At 38.6% G+C, this 25,806-nt stretch overlaps 2 protein-coding genes across 3 annotated transcripts in view; one reads left to right on the top strand and one right to left on the bottom strand.

Moving 5' to 3' along the window:
* Positions 1–11,133, bottom strand: part of Abcd2 (ATP binding cassette subfamily D member 2) — a 40,442-nt gene extending 29,309 nt beyond the window's left edge. The window contains exons 1-3 of one of the 2 annotated variants that reach the window (XM_027396330.2): positions 9,808–11,133; positions 7,874–8,051; positions 2,058–2,179 (exon numbers count right to left, since the gene is read on the bottom strand). In XM_027396330.2, coding sequence (XP_027252131.1) covers positions 2,058–2,179; positions 7,874–8,051; positions 9,808–10,746 — 1,239 coding nt within the window. In that variant the 5' untranslated portion in view covers positions 10,747–11,133. Of the gene's footprint in view, positions 1–2,057; positions 2,180–7,870; positions 8,052–9,807 lie in introns of both variants that reach the window. The other variant, XM_027396329.2, reaches the window with a different exon arrangement.
* The window catches only part of CUNH12orf40 (chromosome unknown C12orf40 homolog), a 68,713-nt gene continuing 53,911 nt past the window's right edge, over positions 11,005–25,806 (top strand). The window contains exons 1-2 of the mRNA XM_035440833.1: positions 11,005–11,126; positions 12,433–12,568. Of these exons, the coding sequence (XP_035296724.1) occupies positions 11,099–11,126; positions 12,433–12,568 (164 nt within the window). The 5' untranslated portion in view covers positions 11,005–11,098. The remainder of the gene's footprint in view (positions 11,127–12,432; positions 12,569–25,806) is intronic.

Below are 25,806 nucleotides of genomic sequence, written 5' to 3' on the forward strand. Positions count from 1 at the left end.
GAGGAGAGGGTTAATTTCATCTTACAACTGCTAGGTCATGAGGGAAGTCAGGCAGGAACTCAAGGCAGAAATCTTCAGGCAGGAACTGAAGCAGAGACCGGAACCATGGAGGAGCGTTGCTTACAGGCTTGCTCCCATGGCATGCTCAACCCATTTTCTTATACAACTCAGGACCACCTGTTCAAAAGTGGCAGGTGGCACTACTCACCCACAGTGGTCTAGGCCTGGGCACAACCCCTACAACACCCCCATAGATTCGCCTCCACCCAATCTTTATTGGAGACATTATTTCAATTAAGTTTCTGTCATTCCAGATACTTCCTGTCCAGCTTTGTATCAGGTTGATAGAAACCAAGCAGCCAATTGGGCAAATATAAATATCAGCAGAGAAAAAAAAAATCCAAAATAACAGAAATATTTTTTAAAAAGAGTAGGGAGCAATGGGTAAGTAGACTAGAATGGACTGGAAAGGGAATGTCTATAAAAACTAAGAGTATGCCAGAAGATAAGTGCTTTGGGACACCAGGGGCTTTGTTGTGGAATGTAGGATCCTGGGGAAAAGTGGCCTTTGCTCCTTTGCAGGTCGTGGAGAAGGCATGATGACTCCTGTCCTCTCACAGTAGCACAATGTGCTTTTATGAAGCCAATAGTCTTAGATTCAAGGCATACAAAGTCAATGATGACAAAAGAAGTCATTTTTTAAATCATTGGATATAATCTAGAATGATTAAATGATGATCCCTCTGTGACTTAGTACATTTTAATATAAGGTGGGCATTTTTGTCATATTTATTTGCTTATTGCTTTTTCCCCCCCTCGAGACAGGTTTTGCTTTGTAGCCCTGGCTGTCTTGGAACTCACTCTACAGACCATGCTGGCCTTGAAATCCCAAGAGATCTGCCTGCCTCTGCCTCCCAAATACTGTAATTAAAGGCATGCACTACTACTGCCTGGCATCATTTAATTTTAATAGTAAATATCTTATTGCTTTATAGTAAAGTGAACTTCATACAAAACAGAAACTATCCCCCAAACTAGGTTTCCAGATTATTAAAATTACTGTTTGAATTTTTAAAAATTGAGTAGTTTTGATAAGTAGTACTGAACTATTTGTTTTACAATGGAAAAAATCCATATCAATACATCAGTTCTGTAAGAAACTCAGAAACTTTGAAGCTGTATCATATACTGCACTTCAATTAAACTAGGAGATAAGTTTGCAATGATACTTGAGCAATTCATATAGCCTTATGATCTGCAAGATTAATTAATAGAATTTTAGAAATGTCTGAATTAAATAGTCTTTTTACTCTTAACCCCAGGGGTACCTACAGGTCTTTTTGTTGTTGTTTTACCATTTTTTTCTAAAAAAAATTTACTTATTAGCCACATACTTATGTATTAGAATGAATGCTAGGAATGATGACAGTGCTCTGGGTCAGGTACAGGGAAGAGAACCATATTGTGGTAAAGTAATAGAGACAGTGAAGCCCACCCAGGGGCTTCAAAGACCACTAGTAGAAGTGGAATCACCAGGTTTTATTATTCCTGGTGAGACTTCATCAACGAAGGATGATCAAAGTTTGCAAGATGTAAAGCTGGTATTATTAGCTAACACCTGTTGAGCATTGAAATGCATTGACCTAAGTAACCTACATTTGATACTTCTAACCCCTGTAAAATCCTTGCTGTCAGCACCCCAATTTACAAGTATTACAACAGGGATCCAGACAGACAAGAGGCTTGAGATCATGTGATTTGTAAATGATGAAGTCTGAATGTAAATTAGGCATGGGCTCTAGAGGCCACACAAGAGCGATTCTCTTTTGTTCTCCTCATTTAAAAGCCAGTAAAATCATGCTTGTAAACAGAAACAACTGAACATCTCACTTCAGAGTTGCCATCGTTAACCTCAACTATACTCTTGGCAGTTTTGAGCAGAGAGAGAGGGAGGGAGAAAAGCTGTTTCTAAAACACTACGTATACTTCATAATTCTCACCTTGCTTTATTTTCGGATGCTTTCATATTTTAAGCAAATTTAAAAAAATCCAAATACCTCTTTGTATGAAGACATAATTCTTTCAATAGCATCAGCTCCAGAGGCCAATAAATTTCGGGCAGTGGTAAAGGCTTCTGTCCGATCGCTAACCATAGCCTGCTTTGGGCCATCCTCCAGATCTAAGAAAAAAAATCACAGAAAGATTGAGTTTTTCCAAGTGACTGTCTTATTTTAAATTGTGGCCAAAATAACAATATTGTATTAATACCAGAAATTTTCTAGAACTATAACTAATTATTATATATTATTAAATATAATGAAGCCTTATTATATTAAGTTTTATTAAGTTTTATTAGAAGTTCTTTTTTGCATAATTTATTTAGAACAAGAGTTAGCACAACTAAATCTATAGGCAGTAGGCTATTTCCACTTAGCTTCCTTTAGACCTTTCCTGTATCCAACTTTCTGCTATCATTACAACTGTAATGAAATCTCCTGACATTTTCAATGAAAGGACTAACTAGAGGGAGCTTGGACAATGGCTCAGGAAAGTGCCATCTGTGCAAGCATGAGGACCTGAGTTTGGATTCCTGGTACCCAAACTTTAAATAGAAACCTAGGCATGGTGTCAGTCACTTTAGCACTGAAGGAGCAGGAGGGAATCTGCAGCTCACTGGCCAACCAGCATAAATCAATGAGCTCTAAGTGAGGAAGAAGGTGGAGGAGAAGGAGGAAGAGGAGGAGGAGGAGGAGGAGGAGAAGAAAAAGAAGAAGAAGAAGAAGAAGAAGAAGAAGAAGAAGAAGAAGAAGAAGAGAGGAGGAGGAGGAGGAGGAGGAGGAGGAGGAGGAGGAGGAGGATGAAGAAGAAGAAGAAGAGGAAGAGGAAGAGGAGGAGGATGAAGAAGAAGAAGAAGAAGAGGAAGAGGAAGAGGAAGAGGAAGAGGAAGAAGAAGAAAGGGAGGGAGGGGTTGCTGTTGAGATGGTTCAGTGGGTAGTCACTTGCTGCCAAGACTAATACCTGAGTTTGATCCCTACTTCCTACCTGATAGGAGAACCAACTCCCTAAAATTGTTTTCTGACCTCCATATGCATAATGTATTACATCTGTGCCTGTATTCATACATAGACATGAACACACACACACACACACACACACACATATATATATATATATATATATATATATATATATATATGGTATTTTTAAATAATAAAAAAATTATTTGGCTGGGCAGTAATGGTGCACGCCTTTAATCCCAGCACTTGGGAGGCAGAGGCAGGTGGATTTCTGTGAGTTTGAGGCCAGCCTGGTCTACAGAGAAAGTGTCAGGACAGGTTCCAAAGTTACAGAGAGAAACCCTATCTTGAGATGAAAAATATTTTAAAATTAAAAGCAAAAAAACATAAAATAAAGATGAAGAGTTATCTCAAGAGATGCCTGATATTGACTTCTGATCGTCACACACATGTACACATGCACCCACATGCATACATACACCCACATGCACATATACACTCAAATTCATACATGTGCCCACATGCATACATACACCTACATGCATACATACACCCACGAGCATACATGCACATGCCCATGCAAATGTACATATATCACATACTTCCAACCTACTAACTAGAATACAAAAATCAATTATGGTAAGGTTCCTATAATAGGAATTTGAACTAATATGGCCCTCATAATTTTGATATTTTCCTCCTCAAACATTTTTCATCCTATAGTTCATCTGAATCGTCAGCATTCCCTTCTCTGTCAGTCCTTTGGAATTTACACACTTGATTTCTTCTCACTACGAAGTCCAAACTGACTAAGTCTTTGCATTGTGATCCTCCAGCCTCAGCCGCCTGAGTTCTAGGACTATAGTTGTGCAACACATGCCTGGCTCTAGATATTTTGAAAATCTATTTAAATGCATAGTGAGATGTAGATAACCAATAGAGAAACCCTGTGGGATTTGCAACCAGCTCCCAAAGCAGTGAATTTGCCTGTGAGCTAAAACTAAGAAAAGGTTTGGACTTTGACCATCTGGCTGACCATCTCAGCTAATCACTGGATTTTTATGAATGTGGGTTAAAAGGGGTTTGACCTTTCACTGGCCACCTCTGTTAAGAACAAGAACAACAACAAAACCATTTGCACAGATGGACGGTGGTTGGGGTGGAATCGTAGGTCCGGTGTTGCTTTGGCAGATAATGCCTTCTGGGTTTTTATGCTTTTAGCAACAAAGTAAATATTTTCTCATAGTGTACAACTTTTAAACTGCCATGTTCTTCAGCAGGTACCGTGGAAACAGTGCCAGCAATGATAAGCCTGTACAAACAGTCACTGTCTGACCTCTCTGACAAGCCAGATTCCTTAGTGTTGGAGGTATAAATTCATTCATTATCTAAAATGCTCACCTATTTTATTTCTAAGCTCAGCACCTTTGATTCATCAGTGAAGAACCAAATTACCACCAACAAGTTTTCCTCTGTAATGTGTTTTTCCCTTATACAAAGAGAGGGATGCATAGCCTTAAGATGATAAATGGAATAAAGTAAATAGCCTCAAAATAATAAATAACTTTAAAATAATAAAAAATGATAAAATAACTGAAGACTCCAACGTTTCCATTTTAGTAACTGGCCCATCATCACTGTCAATTTATAGAGCCAGTTTTAGGGTGGTAACTGATTCAGGAGCAAAGACAGTGTGCCTGGAGTTACTCAGTGTCTCCCATCCCCAGAGCTCCAGCTAACTACACATCTGAATTTAGGCATGCCAAGATCTCTAGTGTAGTGGCTCTAAGGCCCTCTTCTGGATGGGAAAACAGTATGTTCTAGAAGTAATGTTGTTTTCATCGTAAGTACCCAGTCCATACTATGAATGCTCACCTGATGTAAAAGGGTGGCCAAGTAGATCTACAACAGAGCTAGCTGCTGCTTATCTTTTTCTCCCGCCAACAAAAATTCTACAGATTCTTTCTCCTGAATAGTCTTACTTCTGATTTCCTAGTCATTGTCAGATCCTTGCTTCTTTAAAACAGCAGTAATGATATCAGCAAATGTCCAGGAATTATTTTCTATGAGCAGGCACCATACTAAATTTTGCATTACCCCTTACAACAATCCTGCTAACTTTCCCTATTTTGGATATGAGGAATCTGAACCACAGAAAAGTAGGATGACTTTCCCAGGGTCACTTGTAAGTATAAGAGCTTACCTTTAAGCTCACACACTCTAATTCCAAAGTCTACAGGCTGGGAGCATAATAAATGCTGACAAGAACTGGTACCTCACTTTCTACTACTTACAAAGGAATGATTCAAAGCATGCCAGTACATTGTAATTTCACAGCAATTCTGAATGATATCTATTATTATCCACATGGTTAAAAAGACTAAGGCCTACAAATGTAGGTAGTCTTCCCAAGGCTTAGCTAACTATTACATCAGGCCAAGGATTACTTCACTTCCCTTTTGATATTCCCACCCCAAAACCATTTCCCTGCTCCATTACTCATTCTCTTTTCTATTCATACATTTAAAGTTTTAGCTTAAAATTTTAATTATGTATATGTGTGGAGGCAGGTGGATATGTGCACATGAGGATAGATGCTGCCCACGAAGGCCATAAAAGGATGTCAGATACCCTAAACTAAGGTTACAAGTAACCGTGAGCTACTTAATAGGGATGCTGGGAACTGAACTCTAATTCCCTTTAAGGCCAGCAAGTGCTCTTAACCACTGGACCATTTCTTAAATCATTGTTTTACTCAGTTTTTTCACCTTCTTATGCATTAAAAAATATATATTATCATGCAGTCATTTCATCTGTCACTTGAGAGGCAATGAAGTGATTAGGAGATTATCTATGAGCAGGGTCTTTCTACATAGCCCTAGTTGTCTTGGAGCTTGATTTGTAGGCCCACCCAGAATGTCCTGGAACTCACAGAAATACACTTGCTTCTGGCTCCAGAGTGCTGGTATTAAAGGCTTGCACCACCACACCCAGCCTTAAATTAAGATTTAAGACTCTATTAGAGAATATGACATATAATTTCTAGACCTGAAACCTGAAGGTGATAACAGTATCTGAAAAAATATTTTCACTGAGTGAAACAGCATTTTCACTTAGTCACCAGAGGTCAAATATATTTAGTAGCGTGGGCACACAGTACACATACAACTACCTTAAGTTCTACAGACTTTGAAACATTCCTTTCTCTCCTGTGAGGCTCTTACATTGCCCACCTCTTCAAGATAGTCTTTGGAATGAGCTTTATGTGATAGTTTGTTTCACTTGTTTCCAACATAAAATGTCCCTTTCAGATGTACTGCCAGATTTGTAGGATTTATTTTTAGACATCTCATTACCTCTTGGTAAGTAAGCTAGTTAGTTTCAGGGCACACATGTTTACTTCTTACTAGCCTCAGTGGGGTTAATTTGTCACCATTAATAGGTGCATTTTTCTTCTATTCTATGTGGATTACACTAGGGTTTTCTAATAAGACCAAACACTGCTAACAGCATTGTATTATAATCTTGTTGTGACTATCTCTAATGTACATTCAACATGAAACTTTTTGATGAATGTTATTAGTTTAATAGATAACTTTTTAATTTATATTTTGCCATATTTCTTAACAAAGCCAGTCTTGAAGGCACACATTTTTCAGCGTCTTCCTTATCACTGTAAATACTCCTTTGGAAAAGAAGTTATTTCTTCATGAAAGGATTATGTCTTGAATACTACTACTAAGAATACCTTTTATAATAGAAATATAAAATTATTTCTTGGTAAATTGGAACACATTAAAGCAATAAAAACCAATGTCCACAGCTCCAATTTGGCAGTTTACTTGTGGGGTACATTCATTATGTATTTAGTGCTGACCATAAAGGACTGACAAGTCACAGTTCACTGAAATGGACATATTTAGCTCCTTAATGAGTCAATTTTGACAGTTTTTAAATAAAATTTACAATACTTTGTAAACAATTTACAATACTTCATGTGTTGCAAATGCCATGGAAACAGTCAATACACTGAGTTCTTTAGGGAATAAAAAGTATGTATTAATTACATTTTTGCTATAGACTATCATTTCTGCTCTGTGCTTGGCTAAATCCTTGGATATGAATCTATAGAAGCTGAACTCTAACTGTAACCACTTCATTCCTAACAGTAAAGTCCTAAGCTTTCATACAAGGAGAACATTGTAACATTGTCCTTCTTGCCCTTATCTTTCTTAGTTGTACCAAAGAAGAAATGTTGATTAAAAAAACTGTTGAGACAAAGCATAGAATTAGGTAACTGAAGCTTTTTATATGCACCACCCTATCCAAACATCACCAAATCATGGCCATGGGAAAGTTTCTGTATTACTACAAATAGAGAGCCCATTCCATGACACTTACATGCACCTGAAACAACATTCTTGGTTACCCAATGTAGCCAACTTTCAAATTGCAAATCAGGGCAAATTCAGTTATAGGAAATTTATATGCTTAATCCATAGGATGTTAACAACAAAACATGAGGTGTGCTTATACCATACTCTTTTTGAAGATATTAGTTCACCATGTGGTAAATATAAACCGAAGTCATTGGGTAACATAATTAAAATTATTTCATATTGACTTCCAGAAACACTATGTCAGGGACCTCCTGGGCAAGGTTCTTTGAGCCACCTGTTCGCTTCTTTCATACTGATGGTCTCATTATTGAACACGGAAAACTGCCACTGATTCATAGTACAAATAACTACAGACAATGACTGTCTGTACAGTTGACACATGGAACATGCAAGGGCATCCTAAATAGAAACAAGGTTAAGCATATATTTAAGATTAAGTGTGAATGTTATTACCACCATCTGCAAAGCCTGTTGCAGTGATAATAGGTATAGCCACCATAATTAGTCCACAGCTGCTCCACACATATTTCATCAAGAACTGTTCTATCATGATGTACCACAAACGCTTGGATAAAATAAGGTTCATATGATAAGCTAAAGCCTTGTAACTTTTCTGCAGTTGCTTCATTTCTACCTAAAAAAAGGGAAAAAGATAAGAATTAATCCAGCATAACCTATGGAAATGAATTCTGCAATTACTGAAAGATTCTCCTTAATGATATAGGTATATTGTTTTGCTTTATTTAGCATAGCCATTGTTACTACATTAGAATTAGTCATAATGTAGCTTAGCCTACACTTGTATTGTTTAAAAAAAACATGTTATCCAGTGAATATATTGTTTGAAACACACAAGTGGGATGGGGTATAGTTCAGTGTTAGAACACTTGTCTATTGCTGACATACATGAGGCCTTGGGTCCAATTCTCAACAGCTCAGTGTGTGTGTTTCTGTGTGTGTGTGTGTGTGTGTGTGTGTGTGTGTGTGTGTGTGTGTGAGAGAGAGAGAGAGAGAGAGAGAGAGAGAGAGAGAGAGAGAGAGAGAGAATGTGGAAGACATACATACAGACAGACACAGGAAGGCAGACAGACACAGAGGCACACACACAGTGGGGGAGAGCAGACAGACAGAAAGTGAACAGAAACAGAGAGACTCATAAGTGTGATTTTAAATTTTAAGATGTTAAAATTAAATAATATTCTATTGAAATATGGGTAAATAATGTTAAACCCACATCATTCTAGAGAACACTAACAGTAACTAAAAACAAACAAAACACATATAATTAGACTACTTTCGAATTGACTCAGTTTCCCAGATTTTGTCTTTTAAACAAGGAATCCACCAATTTACATTGAGTTCAATGATTCAAATATAACAAATCAACATGGTTAACACAACACACAAAGTCAATTCCAAGTGGGAATAGAGCTCCTAAATTAGTTTTAAACTTTGCTACTGAAAAAAGAAACAATGATAATTCTTGATGATGTAAAAGGTACATCAGTTTGCTTGGTAAGTAAAATATATCTTTAAGTACTTCATTATACATTGCCAAACCATTGATATTAAGATTTTATATGTTATACCTCCAAATTTATCATATTCAATATCCTGAAGCAACTATAATATACTACAATTTTATGTACCTGGGTTAATTATTTTCCTGTTGAAGATTCATAATATTTAAAAATACCACTAGTGCTTCTATCTGCTCCCATCTCCCCTAATCTTAATGTTTACTTGTCTACCAGGCAAACTTTAATTATCTCTGTCAAAAGTATGAGCTCATCATGAACTAAACGTAAAGGACGTGACATTTCACTAGACACCCCTCTACATTTCTTAGGTTTTAGGACACTTTCTCATTGATAAATCTTGCAAAATTTTCCAAGCTTTTTTCTCCTTGAAAGCAGCTCCCCTCTCTTGAATACAAAAGAACAACAAAGAATAGCACCCTCTCACCTCATCTGAATCCAAAGAGCTTTACTCTTAGTTACCAAATATGTATTTTCCTACATGTGCAGAACCATTCACCAAGTTAATACTTGGGTTATAAGGAAATGCCTTTGAGGTCATTTCATTTACATTTGAGTTATGAAGGCTCTGTAGACTCCTTTAAGGTGTATGTAATTTTATTCTCATGAAACTTTATAAAGCTCTTTCATTCTCTAACAGTTAAAGGGTCAATGGAATACATACATACATATATATATATATATATATATATATATATATATATATATATATATATGAACAAGTTTAGCTACCAGAGAACTCTGTAATGCTCAGAAAGTGGGCCTGTCAATAAGACAACAGATGGTATCTAGCAGTGCAGTGGCTGCTTGGACAGTCTCACGTTTCACCCGTTGCTTTAATGTCTGCCTTACCTTATGTCCTCTGTAGAAGGCAATTTCTTCCACATTGGCTATGATTCTGGAGTGAACATACCGCAGATAGCCTTTCCTATGAGCTTCCTCGGCCACCAGTGTACCAAATTTGGGAGAGCAAGCTTTCAGCACTTTAGCAGTGGCATACACCACAAGTCCGGCTAACAGGGTGGGCCCTATTGGGCTTGCTCCTCTGGATGTAGCAGTCCGGATGAGAGTATAGGAAGTTAGGATTACATCTAAAATAGGTTTGGTAAGGTTGGAATACAAGTGAGCCACAGATTGTGAGAACATCATAATGTCTTCAGTAAGGGACTGGTCCGGGTTGGCCAGCCTCCCATCCATATTTATCACCTTATAATAAGTCTGATTTGCAAAGTAGGTTTCATAGGCATGGTCTACTAAGCGAGTTCTGAAGGCCAAAGCCAGTTTGCACTCCAGGTACCTGATAGCACTGTTGACAAAGGTGGCAGGGATGGCAATCATAAGCCACTTGATTAATTTGATGATGAAACTCCGAGGCTTCTTTTCCACGATGCTTTTCACGATTTTCCCATCCAGACCAGCCACATAGATAGAAAGAAATGTTCTTGAGATTAGAGCCACCGAGTGGAGGCAGAGCCACGCCGTTTCAGTGGTCACAAGTTTCGGAAAGAGGATTTTCCGAAGTTCTAGTAGCTGTTTGAAAAATTCTGCATTCAGTCCAGGCGCAGGCTTTTTACAGCCGATCTCTGTGCAATGCAGTATTTCTCTGTTCTCTGCAGGCGGGTAAGCGGCTGCTTCTTCCTTCCTGTGGCCAGACTGCTTTAAACGCTTGCCAATGATGGGATAGAGGGTTTTCAGAGCATATGCCGCAGCCACCAGGCAGGCAGCCCTCTTAGCAGCACCGGATCTGGTCCATTTCACCCGATAGGCTGCTGCATTTAGCATATGTATCATTTTCCCAGTCACACGAATGAGTTTCTTTCAAAAGAATTCGTTTTAAAAGCTCATGCTCCGCGGAAAGCCCAGCAAACGTTTCAGAAAACCCCACCGCCTCCCATGCTCTGCAGCCTGTCTCCTCTACTCTTATTTTGTTCTTCAGTGACGGATGCAGCAAAGCTCAAACTCCACCGCATCTACTGGGGGCGAGCCTCTCACCAGCCGGAGCTGGCCAGGCTCCTCCCCCCGGGCTCCTCATTGGCTGCGAGGGCGGTGAGACCCTGGAGTCCTCGCCTCTTCCCTTTGAATCTTAAAAATGAAGACAGAGCCCAAACGAATTCTATCCTTAAACAGGGGTTCAGAGAGTTAAATGTCTATTTCTGGAGAGGTCGAATCAGGTCAGCTGCCGGAGAACAAACCTTGCCTTTGAGCTACTGAGCATGCTCAGCGTCACTTAGAAACCCTCAGAAGTTTCAGAATATACATCCCGTCTCTAAGATTTCCTTCCACAAGGGGAAAGAGCAAGCAGATAGCAAGATTTGCAGGAGCTTTAATGAGTCGGGTGAGAAAGAACCAGAGGAGGGTGGAGCCACAAGACGGTTAACGGAACCGGCCCAGCGAGAGGAGTCAGACAACAGATAAGCTCTAGAGCCAAAAAACAAAAGTAGCAAAGGCAGATCCTTGAGAATGTTTTGTTCTGAAGCTGTGTCTCCATCCCCACTCCCCGAGTGCCCTTGTTTCCATTTTCTCAAATATTCCCAGAACCTATTAGATTGTGACTGAGGGTGTCCATTGTAAATAATCTGGAGGCAAACTGTGATTACAGGAGAGTTACCCACTACACTCAGAGCCCTTCTCCCCTACTCTACCCAGAATTAACTTGTCTTGATAAGAAAAATCTTCTTGCTCTGTGATTGTCATGTTTAGCCATGTTGACTTGATATACATTTGTTTACAAAGTGGCTTTAAAATTCCCTTGTGTTCTTATTTGGAGGTAATGTTGCCCTATAGTAAGAATTTAATCAGCTGGGAATTGAGCTGGAATTAGATGATGGAAAAGGATTTTTAGGACGCATTTCAAGACCCCCCCCCCCAAGTTTTTCTTTAGGCTTAGAGGCTTCTTCTTACGAACATTTTTGCTCTTTTGATAGAAATCAAGAATGTTTAGAAGTTACTCACAATCCTAGTGAAATAGTCAATAGTCAAGCAAAACTTTTCATGTTTAAAATGTGTTTGCCTTTTCATGTTTAAACATTTTTAAAGGCAAAGCAAATGTGGTTTTGCATGATAGACCCTCTTTTCTACCCCTTTCTCCTGTCTTTCCAACAACTGGCTTGCACTTCTACTTACTCTGAAGGTGTATACATTTAAGCTAGAACACAGCATGGCAAATTAGAACTGCCAATTTTAACCTGCTACATGTTATATGATCGTCAAGCTAAGAATCCTTTCATATAGAAGTCTGCAAACCTCAGTGCTAGAATATGTGCCCCAATGTTGAGTGATCTTCATTGTTCAGTTAGTCATGAACCAAAGAATTCTAAGACTGTTTCTTTAAACAGTATTCGTTTAAGCTCTTTACTATACATATATTAATCCTAAGAATTGCTATACAAAGATCATTTTTTTATGTCCAAGTAAACAGATTTACCAATATGTGTGAGAAATACACACACTCATTTTGGTATTTGGTCATATTAGCAGAACACTCAACCGTGCAATTAAGACTTTCTGGACTGCCAGTGAATACAACTACAGCAACATCTGCACCTAAAATTCAGAGAACATCAAGGTGGGGGAGCCAGAAGAATGGAAAAGCCAGAGGACCAGAAAATTGGTGGTAAGCGTATGTTTCCTAGAAATAATAGGGAAGCTTTACTCAAGATCCGTTAGCTGTGCATCTGCTTCAATGGGATCTGAACAAATGCAACACCAATAGACATGCTAATGTGGAAGTGAAACTCTCAAGGGGCCCTACCCCTAGACAAAGAGTGACAGACAACTAAGGAGAGCTAAGGGAGGGAGAAATAGTCTTCCCCGGGGATGAGCTCCTTAACCGGTTATCCACATTCTAAGTGCTCAGACCTGAAATCATACACATTCAAGCAACACTAATCAGACACAGCAGGCTTTATTTATATATTTATGTGTGTGTGTGTGTGTGTGTGTGTGTGTGTGTGTGTGTGTAAGTAACAGTACCAATTAAAGAAAAAGAAGTTATGAATTTGCGAGGCAGTTGGAGGACATAGGAGGGGTTGGAGGGAGGAAAAGTTTGATGGGGATGTAATTATATTTCAACTTAAAAAATTAAAATTAAAAAAAAGAGTTTCTGGGCTGTTGTGTGGCTTTGTGACAAAGTGCTTGCTTAGCATGCTTGAGGCTTTGAGATTGTTGAGTCACAACACTGGGGAAGGGGTTAATTTTCTAAGCTCAAATGTGAAGATCACTGAGTCATAATGGTTATTGAAAAAAAGTTTTATTTCTTGGATCATTCTATTGGTATGAGGAAAATAAGCCTGTTTTACCAGCATAAAACTGAATCATTTATGTCACATCTTCTGGTAGCTAAAGATAGATGAGTTAACTGTTATTGGACAGGACAGGGGCCAGTTTATACCCAACTGGGGGTAGAGGCAGGATGTTCATTCAGGCTGGATGCCAAGGTTATAGGGCATCTGGCAGTGAAGGAAGTAGCTTGCATCATTGATAAACAAGAAGCAGCCATTTTAGAAAAGGGGCAGTAAACAGGAAGTCTAGGTTGAAAGAACACTAAAGATGAAAATACTGCAGCACCTAGAAGTAGGTATAGGGTCTGAATAGAAATGGCCCCCATAGACTCATGAATTTGAATGCTTGCTCACCAGGGAGTGGCACTGTTAGGAGGTGTGGCCATGTTGGGGGCAGTGTGTCACTGGGAGTGAGCTTTGAGGTTTCAAATGCTCAAACCAGGCCTAGTCTCTCTCTCTCTCTCTCTCTCTCTCTCTCTCTCTCTCTCTCTCTCTCTCTCTCCTCTTCCTGTTCCCTTGGATCTGGATGTAAAACTCTCAGCTATGTCTCCAGAACCATGTCTGCCTGTGTGTCACCATTCTTCCCACCATTATGATAATGGACTGAACCTCTGAAACTACAAGCCAACCCCAATTAAATGTTTTCCTTTGTAAGAGTTGCCATGGTCATGGTGTCTCTTCACAGCCATAGAAACCCTGACTAAGACAGCAGGCCAGATAATGAATAATTTTGGGGTCTAGTGTGCTACTAGAAGCAACCTTTGAGCCCCACAGGTAGGATACTTGTGAGAAGCAGTAGTTATCAAGATAAAAAAAAATGGCATGAGAACTGTGGTACAAGAAAGGTTGAAGGTCAGTAGATAGAATTATGAAAACGGTCGGTGTGACTTGACTTGAGTGTGAGTCAGTTTAGCACAGACCTATGATAACTTAAATCCCACTGCTATCCTCCATCCTGCACTGCTCCAAATGGGGGAGGGTGGGTCCTAAGATTTAAGACTAGGCTCAGGACTTCAGACAGGACAAAGCAAAGATTCTGTATTAGAGGAAAGAAGACAGAAAATGTGCCACAAAACATCCCAGTCTACAATTGACCACATTTATGTGGTGCTGTGAAAACTTAAGAACTGAAAATTTCTCTATTCCCTATTGATATTGTAGCCATAAATGTCATAGCACAAAGCATTGTTTGTGTATTCAAATCCATGATGTGGCAGAGTGACTGACTGTGCTCTTGAATATAGTATAACATAAATGCCATATATTGGTTTATTATGATAATGTACTGGTTCACATAGCCACCATACTATTTTAATTGTTGTTTTGCAGGTTACCTCTGACTATTTAAAATGGCTTATTATAAAACAATATGCTATTTTATACCACTGGCAGTTGCATACTTCTCATGTTAATTGTATCTCTTAGTTAATTGCTTGGAGAGAACATGCAAAATAACTTATCCATTCTAACTAGTTTTGTGCTAGTACATTTCATGTTTGACCTATGTTAAAACCATCTAAAATGAATGCTGAAAATTTATTCTCATTGTTAAACAATGCATGGTTATATATTCTTTTAAAGTAAGACATTAAGATTGTTTGTAGTTGGTTGATTTTACTTTTTGCTCTTTGTCTCTTTGGGGACCACCCAGGTCCTAAATAAACACACACACACACACATACACACACACACACACACACACACACACACACACACACACACACAGAGAGAGAGAGAGAGAGAGAGAGAGAGAGAGAGAGAGAGACTTATTCTTACTTATAAATGCCCTGCCTGCCTAGCTTAATTTAAATTATCTTAACTTAAATTATCCCATCTACCATTTCCTCTGGGCTTTTTCCTTTTCTTACTTCTGGGTGCCTTAGTTTCATTTTTACTCTGTGGCTGGCACCTAGGATCCTTCTCTCCTTGTTCTTGCTCCTTGATCTTTTCTTCCCAGATTTCTCTCTGCCTGCCAACCCTGCCTATCCTTTCTCCTGCCTTGCTGTTGGTCATCCTGCTGTTTTTAGACCAATTAGGTATTTTAGACAGGCAAAATTACACAGCTTCACAGAGAATGAAACACATCTTTGCATCATTAAACAAATGTTTCATAGCATAAATGTGTGTAACAAATCTTAAGTTAGTATTCCACAACAATTGCTAGGAGGTTTCTTTTCTTTTCTTTTTTTTTTATTGGTAGTAAGCAATTAAAGCAAAGAGAAAGTTAATTTTAGTTTCAATTCTAAAGTAGGACAGAAAAAGGAAGTGAAAAAATCACTTGTTATTATAGTAAACATTATTAAATTTCCACTCAAGTGTCTGAACTTTATGTAATTTCATATGGGAAATATGAACATTTTCTCAAGGGGATAAATAATCTGAGAAAAGATTTGACTTTTTTTTTTTTTTTTTTTTTTTTGGTTTTTTCGAGACAGGGTTTCTCTGTGTAGCTTTGGAGCCTATCTCACTCTGGAGACCAGGCTGGTCTCAAACTCACAGAGATCTGTCTGCCTCTGCCTTCCGAGTGCTGGGATTAAAGGCGTGCACCACCAAGGCCCCGGCTCTCATTTTTAAAATTTATAAATTCAGGGGGTTGGAGAGATGGCTAGGCAGTTAAGAGCGTTTGCTACTCTTGCAGAGGACCCAGGTTCTAGCACCCACTTGGTGACTCACAACTGTCTGTAACTCCAGTTCCAGGGGATCCCATGCCTTCTTATGGCCCCTGAGGGTATTTAGGCATGAAAGTGGTACACACACATACATACAGGCAAAACACCATTTACAGAAATGAAATTAAAAAACATTTAAAATTTTTTTGTAAATGCAGTAATTAAATCACTCTGCTCTAAAAAGTCTGATATTCTTATGGTTCACAATATCAAGAGCAGAACTGGAAATCAATATATATATATATATATATATATATATATGCATATATATATATTTCCATAAGGTATGAAACATCTAATGAAGAGTATATATATAATATATATATATATATATAATATAATATATGATGCAGTTTGTTTATATTTCCATTATAAATCAGCAATCTTTAGAAATAAAAGATAAATTTTTTTTTAGAAGTTGAGAGTTTTTTCTCTCAAAAATAAATCCTATTTTATTTATATAACTGTTTCTTGAATTGCCTTTGAACCCAAACAATTACCTAATTGGTATGTTGGCCCTTGAATAGTGGCGTTAAAACTCTATGTATCAGGGACTCTAATCAGGGAGAAGAAATAATTTATCTATGTTCTCAGTCTCTTACGCTCCTCAGCAAACAAGCAAACTTTTTGTGTACCTTCAAGCAAAAGCAAAAGCAAATAAATAAATAAATAAATAAATAAATAAATAAAAATAAAAAAAGAAAAATAAAAAAAGAAGAAGAAAGAAAGAAAAAAAGATAATGTATTAGCTAAAAAGTTTCCTTTTAGTTATTCAACAGAGTTCTAGGACATAAGTAGGAGAGGCAAGTATTTTTTTGAAAAAAATTACTTTGTGCATTTATTCGGGACAAGAGACTTCTCGTTTTTAACCTAAACACGATGATTTGGAAGAGAAATGTTTTGTGAAGACTACAAAACCACACAGAAATGAACAGAAAAATCCAACTTTTGTTTTGTGAGTTTGTTGTTGTTGCTCAGAAAGGAACGTAAAGTCTTAGGACTTTCACAGCCATTCAAAGCTCCATAAAGCTGTTTGAGGGACTCAGAAAACGTTAAATTTGTCCGGCGTGATGTTTCTTCTCAACAATGCGTTCTAAATAGTAAAATTGCAGTGCAAACTCATGCCAAGAATTTGGTTACGGTGTGACGAGTTGGAATGGCAATGTGACCTCCACATCCAGATATCTGTAAATATTCAGATATCCAAGTCTGGCCTGTGAGCCATGGCCCAGAACAGAAATGGACAGAAAACTCGGTGTCCGTGGGCGCCCAGCCGGAAGCGCATGAAGCGGAACCTGGTGCCACACCGGAAGGCGCTCTCGCGCAGCGGCTCTCGAGAGAAGCCCAGGCTGCTGTCTGGCTGTGTGGCTCTCTGCCTGCCAGCTTAGAGTGCCAGGGTTGAGCACCCAGCACGGAAAGCCAGAGAGATGAACTGGGTCGGGGGCTCACGGTAAGATGTGTGCTCGGGTTGAGACCCAGCCCTGTGATCCTGGAGTACAGCCTTGGTGGTCTGGGAGTACCGCCATCTTCCTAGGCCCCACGGCAAGGTCACAGGCTTCTCTGGTAGATGCCAGGATGGAGGCCTTAGCACTGTCCAGGATCCTAAATAACTGTTTCCCACTCTCCACAGGGTTCTCTGAGGGACCGCAGTGGGCAGGGTACGGTTCCTGTTGTATTTCCTCCACCCTAGGCACCCTCCTCTGGTGAGGACCCCTGGGCGTGGGATACAGTCTACGCATGAATTTCAAAACAATCCTATACCCAGTTGTACTTATACATGACAAGGCAGCAGATTTGCCTTATTTCCAAATTATAATATAAAAATATTTATTATTTATTATTAGTTTTGTTTGTCTCACTATTGAGGCTAGGCTGGCCTGGAACTCAATAATCCTATTGCTTCAGCTTCTAAACAGCTGGGTTCTCAGGCATGTGCTACCATGCCCAACTCAAAGCTTGTTTTTTAAAAGACAAACACAAAGAAAACTTTCTTTGAATAAAGAGGATTTATAATTTGTTCTTATAGTCAGGACTAATAGCATAAAATAGTCATTATAAATTCACAATTTATTTTTATGTAACTGTTCATTATTTGATATATATATACACACATGATATATATTTGATATATGTATATACATTATGTATATGATATACATAATATCACAGATTCCAGGATAGCAGGATATTAATATAAAACATTGAGGAGTTTTATAAGGGAAAGATGACTAGTAATTTTAACAGGAGCACTTCTGTTGAATATGTTAGCATTATATTTTAGAAATGTACATGTTTTAAAATGGGTGTGATGACCCATGCTGGTAATTCCCGGTAGAGTGGCCATGGTGAGAGGGCCTCCACTAGTTTCAGGCCAAAATACTACCTCAAAAAGCAAAACAGGGCCCTTGGGATGGCCCAGCATGCAAAGATGTTTGTCATACAAGCCTGATGACCTGAGTTTAATCACTGGAAACCCACATGGTAAAAGGAGAGAAATAAGTAAGGAAAAGTTGTCATGTGAGCGTCACACACAGTATGTGTGTTGTGTAACAAAACTTTTCCCGAGGAGACACAACACACAGGCCTACTTACCTCATATAAAGAACCGATGACAGACCAAAGCACAAATAACACCAAAATCCTACTTGGTAAACCAATGAATTTTATTTCAAGAAATATGGGTGAGGGGTTACTTACAGGAGCAGAACTGACTCAAAGACAGCCAAATCACCAAAACCCACCCCAGCATGGGTAACAGTCACAAAAACTGGAAAGCTAGAGCATGCTGCTCAGCCTTCAGGCTGCTCAACAGTTTGGAGTTGAAGAGTGTATTTTCCAAGTTTCGAGGTCTAATTCTCTGGCCTGCTCTAAGATACTTTGTTTCAGCTTGTCTTATTGAAGAGATTCTGAAGCTGGATAGTATGTTTCAATCTTGGATAGCTAGTATGTTTCAGTCTTGGATAGTATGTTTCAATTTTAGAAGAAACAGCTACACAACAGTGTGGCAGGTGAATGCTTACACAATACCCACAAATAAGCAAACAGACAAATGTAAAACAAAACAAATCAACCTGGTTTGTTCTGGCTAGCATTCTACTAGCACACCTTCACTTTAGAGAAAAGTGGAAATGTATAGGATATAGTTGATTCGTGACTATAATGAAATATATTCAAATTTGTCTTTCTTTAAAATGAATATTAATGGCCTGTAGTTCCAGCTCCAGGGGATTAAACGTCCTCTCCTGGATTCCACAGATACCTGCACTCATGTGCACATATACATTATTTAAAATAATATGTATGTATATATTAAATATGACACAGAAGTTTTAAAGACCTCAGTACTACTAAAGTGCAGGTATTACTGTCATATCATCGACTTTTCAGCTATTTTGAGGTTGTTTTAGTTGCTGCTTGAAGGGTGCAAAAGCAGTGTCCTGAAGGACACTCAGTATAAGACTGCTTTTCTCAACATGAAGTATTACCACACCTGTTGCATTAACTACCAGGGGGACTAAGCCATAGACTAAATAAACATCGTTACAACTTCTTAGCACTTTGGCTTTGATCAGAGATTGAGAGGAAAACCTTCCTGTAATTGTAACCAACATGGATACATTGCAGAGTAAATGTAGAACAGATGAAATACTAAGATGCATAAGGGCTGGAGGATGGCTCAGTGAGTAAAGGTGCTTACTGTCAAGCCTTGTGGTCAGAGTTTGATCATTGCACTCCATACAGAAGGAGGAGAGAACTGCCTGCTGAGATTGTCCTTTGACCTCTAAGTGCATATATGGTCACACACACACACACACACACACACACACACACACACACTCACACACACACTCACACACACTCATACAAACACAAATAAGTTAATTTTTAAAATATATTTAGCATGCAATTTTAAATGCACTTTTCTCAGAAAGATGGGGCTCTATAGGATGAAGCCCTATGCTGATAATGAACAAATGAGTATCTCCTGTGTCTACTTTGAGAGCAGGCTAGAGTAAATAGGGATGGCTGGTCTTGGTCCTCTGATCATCTAAAGGTCTTCAGCCTTAGACAGTGCTTTTGCTAAGCAATTGAAGCCACCTAAAGCTGCCTCAGCATAGAAGTTTTAATACCCATCTCAAACTGTCCTTGAGTTCTTGCTTACCAGGGGGCAGTTGTAGCTGAAGATTTTGAGAACTGTTAACAACTTATCATTTCAATAGGTGACTGGAGAGCAATTAAAATATGCCTTCAGAACAACTCCAGAGCAGTTTAAATTAATCCAACAAGAACATTTTTACATGCAAGACTGTTAACATGTAGGGTTAAATATATATAAAATTTTGATCTCACAAAATCACCTTAACAATAGCATATTGAGTTTGGAATTATGTAAATCTAGATATTAGTAGAAACTTAATCACAAATATGTAACAAGTATTGTTTTAAATATAAGAACCTTGTAAAGTATACAGGGAACTGAGGCATAGTACTAAGTGATTTGCTAGTAAGTAGCTGTGGGATTGTAGTTCAATATGCCTGATCGGTCAGATATGTTTCATAAAAGGAAGAATACTGTAAAGGTTGCACAAATAATGGTAGAAATCCAAAGCCAAGAAACTGGAAGTTACTAAGCCTTAAAGAACCTCAATATTGTGCAAGACAAGTGCCAATGAAGCAATAAAACAAAGATTTTTAAAGTTGAAAAGAAGATAAATATATGATAAGATTGAAGACCTAGTTTTTAGTAAGACTTCCTGAAAGAAATGGGTTGGGAGGGGAGTAACTGTCTCGAAAAACCCTGAAATAAATGTTTGGAGGACAGTTGGTGGGTCTGCATTAGGATGCTCTCCAAATAAAGGGATGTGGACATTGTTTTTGTTGTACAGGAATGAAGCAGGGTACAATAAGTTTGTTTTTTTTGGTAGAGGTCATCTTATAGCATGTGCTCATTGAAAACAATGTTCTTATATGCAGAAATGATACAGAAAGCTTTATTGGAGAATTGCTTGATGGGACATCATCACAGTTTTGTAGCTGAAAGGTCTTCACAACTTCTCTTGCTTAAAAAAAACTTGACATTTGACCTTTAAGAGCTCTTTGTTATGGAATTCTATCAGTCCCACATAAAATGTCTTTTATGGGGGAAAAAGCTTGTAGCTAGAGAAGTAAGCCTTTCCCCTTCAATTATTTGCTTTGTTGAGTTTAGTGCTTTAGTTTTTGGTGTTTTTACCAGATGTAATACTTCATTTCAGATGAAATTTCAAGTGTAAATTAAATAAGCCACAACAAACTCATGTCATGGACAGTAGTTCCAAATTCCTGTAGTTGAAACTTAATAATCCACATCAATGGCATAATTTTTATATTTGAAATTATAGAAAATCACATAATTTCCTCCTTTAGTTTACTCCCCCCAACCATTGCCATGTACCCCTTGCTCTCTGTCAAATTCATGGCCTCTATTTCTTTAATTGTGATATATATATATATATATATATATATATATATATATTCAACTGATGAAGTTATAATGAAAATATAAGACATTTTCTTTTATGAATTTCAGGTAAATGGTTAGAACTAGAAAAGATAGTATTGAAGAAGTAAACCAGATTCTCAAAAGACAAATGTCACATGTTCTCTTTCGTTCATGGTTCCTAGCTCCAAACTTCATATGTGAGTGTACCTGGAGTAAATGCAGAATCTAGGAAGTAAGAAGGGACCATAAGGTGGGGGAACCATAGAGAGGGAAACAGCAGGGCACAGGTAATTTGAAGGGAGAATGGGAAAAACAGAGGGGGCTTTAATCAGGGAGGGGAAGAGATAAAGAAGAGAGGAGAGTAAAATAGCAGTAAAGATGTCTGAAAGGAATCATTATCCACATAATAATTCATATAATACACATACATCTGTGTATAATACACATATATGGTTTAAGTGAAAAAAGTATTTCTGGGCTGACAATGCTCCCTGTGAGAGATATAGACCATCTAACAAAAAGCACAACACCTGGCCTGAGATGCCTCCACTTTGAGTTGTTGGTCAGGTGAACCCAAGAGACTCCCCATGCATTGTAGACTATTGCTGTTGCTTTGGTTCCCTCTCAGAGGTGGAAGGTAAGTCTCCATTTCTGAAGACACTGTGCATTTGGACTCTGGGCCAGAAGGACACCAGCTGGATCTGTCCTGAAAGCCTCTTTCTTGAGGACTAGCTTTCATGATACCAAAAGGTGCTATGTCAGCTTCCAAAGGAGAGAAGTACCACTTAACTTTTGAATAGTATTTAGATGAAGCTTGGGCAAAAATCAATCTTCAAAATAAATCTAGATGTTGTTAGGACTCAGCTGTCCACTTGAGTAGTTATGCTGATCACACATACTTTTTGTTGTTGAAGCCAGTCCTAAGTTCTAGGAAGAGCAGAGCAATAACTTAAGAGAACTCCATTGATTTTTTAAAAAGGATTGCTCTTTGGCCTTTAGGGATTTTAATAACCTTTTTATCATCATGTATATCATATCCAAGTCTCATCCTTTACCTTATACAACCTACTCAGAACTTTTGTGACCTTCTTGGGCTTCCAAGCTTTGTCTTTATCTTTCTTTTTCTTTTTTTTTTTTCAAGACAGGGTTTCCATGTAGTTTTGGAGCCTATCCTGGCACTCGCTCTGGAGACCAGGCTGTACTTGAACTCACAGAGATCCGCTTGCCTCTGCCTCCCGAGTGCTGGGATTAAAGGTGTGCGCCACCAACGCCCGGTTTATCTTTCTAATTCTAGAAATACCCAACCATATTACCTTAGGACAAAATCTTACTTATATACAAATCTTTGTTTACTAAAAGTATCTTCATCTTCTAATATTTACTTCTCTTCCTTGCTGGTTCCCTTTTACTTTATTGTCTTTCTTAATATCACAAGACATAGTGGCAATAACAAATTTAATAACTTATTTGGAAACTCATTATTGAGCCCATTGACATTAGGCTGAAACTAGAACATTTGTCCTTGATGTATAAATTTGTTTATATGAATCTTACCACTTGCTGTGTTGTACATTGGAATTAGGTATTGAAAAGAGACACAAAAGTTCTTTTCCCACCACATAGTGCTGTCAGGGAGGAAGATTTTATTTTGAGGGGTCACCATAGGATACCTTAAATTTTATAAGGTCATGAGTATATGGTATTAAGCACCCATGGTCATGGAGAATAATGCTGACTGACCCAATCTGCCTTGAGTTCAAATGTCTTAACTTGAAATACTCCCTCAAAACACTTAGGGGTTCCAATGGCTTAAAACTCTGTACCCACAATCAGTATGTACCTGTAAGTGGAAGCAGACAACCTGAAAAATTAACAAGTATGGGCCCCATCTCCTACAGAAGACAGTACTAGGAATGATATTTCCCTTTAGAGGCCACTTTTTTTTTTAATCACCCAGTTTAAACTTAGACAAGAGTACAGAAAAATATAAAGTATATTATTGCAAGGTCTGTGGGTCAAATGAGTGGTGGATGGTTATCCATCTATAGGACCAAAAGGAGATGTTGGAATGTCTCCTGGTGTCTTCTTTGTCTGCCCTACATCAGGACATCCTCTGACAACTCCATTATTTCTTCTCTTCCCATTAGTGAGTGCTATAGAGTTCAGTCAGAGCAGCCATACTCACTGACATGACTCTGAAATCTGTGTTGTCTCCCCTCATAGTGAACATGAAGTTAGATGAAGTTTTCAGGTAGAGCTATCCTTACCCCCTATGACATTGATGAGTCTTGCTATGTTTTCCAGGCTAACTTAAACAAATTAGTTTTTTAAAACAAGAAGCACAGAATACATCTGAGAGACAAATCAACAGATCTGGCAATTAACAGTAGCATGCACTTGTCAATTCTAGAGTTACTTTGGTTGATGACCACCAAGGACCACATGTTTCCTCCATCTCTGAAGAAAGTTTAGCAAGAATTAAGTCCTGACCAGAGAGGATCAGGACCCATATGCTGCCTTGATTGGTGGGGCTCAAGCTTTACTTTTTTATCATTAAAACCCACAGTTGTCTCTCAGATATATCATAAGTTTCTTTTCTGTTAGGCTCTGGAATGACCGGGAGGGCATTAAAAAGAAAGCTGTTTCTTCTGGCCACACTGTGTTGAAGGTACATGGCTGCAGGGCCCAAGACATTATGTAAAGTAACACCTCAAAACCAAAAGAATTCACCAAGGAAGTTTGGCATTACTTCCATAGTCAGGTATGAAAAATGCATTTATCTTATAACATAGCAGTAGGGACACTCAGAAGACATTATATGAGTGTAGCCACAGCTTAATAAAAAGAAACATGAGTTAGGTTAGCATTAATATAGTAGTAGACAGAAGTAGACTTGGGGCAGGAGAAAGTAAATTGTCTAGGTCTGAAGTAACGGAACCAAAAAGGAGCAAGGAATTTCATGCTCTCCACTCTTGGATGGGAATTCCAAAAGACTTACTATCAGCTATAGCTGGAAACATCAAAAGGTGCTGCCTGGATATTGTGTTGCTCTCTCTTTAGATTCTAGGTATAAGATGCTGGGATAGCTGCCCATTAAACTAGAAGGGACAGGAAAGCCTATTCAGCATGCATTCATGCTGCTGCTGCATTGAAAGCATAAGAAGGAGCTGAGAAGGAGAAAGAGTTCCACAGTATCACTATGCCATGGCTGAGAGAGACCCGAAGGTCTGTGTCCCTCTCCACATTAGTTTAACAGTTGATCAATGAAATCAAATCCATCAATTCCCCTAGAAATGAAGTTGTAAAAACCAGCTAACCCTGATTTAAAGCTTTATCAGCTTCGTGGGGTGCTTCCAACCAGTGAAAAAGGATGGGGACCCTGGGATCAGGCACCTACCTCTAAGCACAGCACATACTTAGTACTCTCAATTTTGGTCAGCGGTCTATATACCCAACCTTGATGAACTGTGTTTTTGTTTCCTCTCTCCAAATTTAAGCAGACATCTGTCTGTTTCCAAGGAAATGGTGATAGCAAGGGAAAGGGATGTATTCTTGGTACTCAGGAAGAGAAGAGAGGAAATTAGACTTAGTGTTATTTATATCTTGCCATGTGATTATATCTCATGATTATATGTCACCATTGGTTATAGATATATTGAAAAATACCCAAGGAAAAAAAGGTATTATATGTGCATACCATATCCTGACCTTATCCTCAACAAGGAGAGCCTGGTACTGAAGGAAAACAGATGCCTTTTTTTTTTTTCTTTCCAGAAGACTGTATCAAGGCAAAGGATTTATATACTTAGGCAAAACTGGGGACAATGCCTGGAGAGTGAATTCCCCCAAAGGCATCTTAGCCACAGAGACAACCATGGCAGTTCTGAACCACCAGAAGAAGTAGCTGTTTACAGGAAGCAGTGTTCCCTTAGCTTCTAGCAGGACAGAGACTTAATGTGAGTAGACCTAGTCAGGGGTGTTCCCACTGTGATTTGGGGTCCTTCTTTAACTAGTAGTGATTGTGAAACCAGAGCCCTGAGATGTGCATGTCAACCCTGTGCCACAGAGTGTGCTTTTAGTTAGGTGCCCTATGGCTGTGGAAGTTTCTGAGTAAGAACTTGTAACAATAATTCTTTACTCCAAAGCTTCCCGAGCCCTGCTGCTACATGGGCGGCTTCTGCCAGCTGCCTGAGTTCTGCCTGCTGCCATGGTAAGGTCCCAAGTAACACACAGAGACTTATATTAGGTACAAATGCTGTTTGGCCAATGACAAGGATTTCTCATCTGCTAGCTCAGTCTTAATTATCATAAATCTATATATTTTATAAGATTTATTGAGTAAGCTTTCTCCTAACCTTCCCAGAATCATCCTTGACTCCTACTCCTAGTCCCACATAACTTGCTGCCTCATTGGTCATATAGT

The sequence above is a fragment of the Cricetulus griseus genome, chromosome 2 (assembly GCF_003668045.3).
Source record: "Cricetulus griseus strain 17A/GY chromosome 2, alternate assembly CriGri-PICRH-1.0, whole genome shotgun sequence".
NCBI lineage: Eukaryota > Metazoa > Chordata > Mammalia > Rodentia > Cricetidae > Cricetulus > Cricetulus griseus.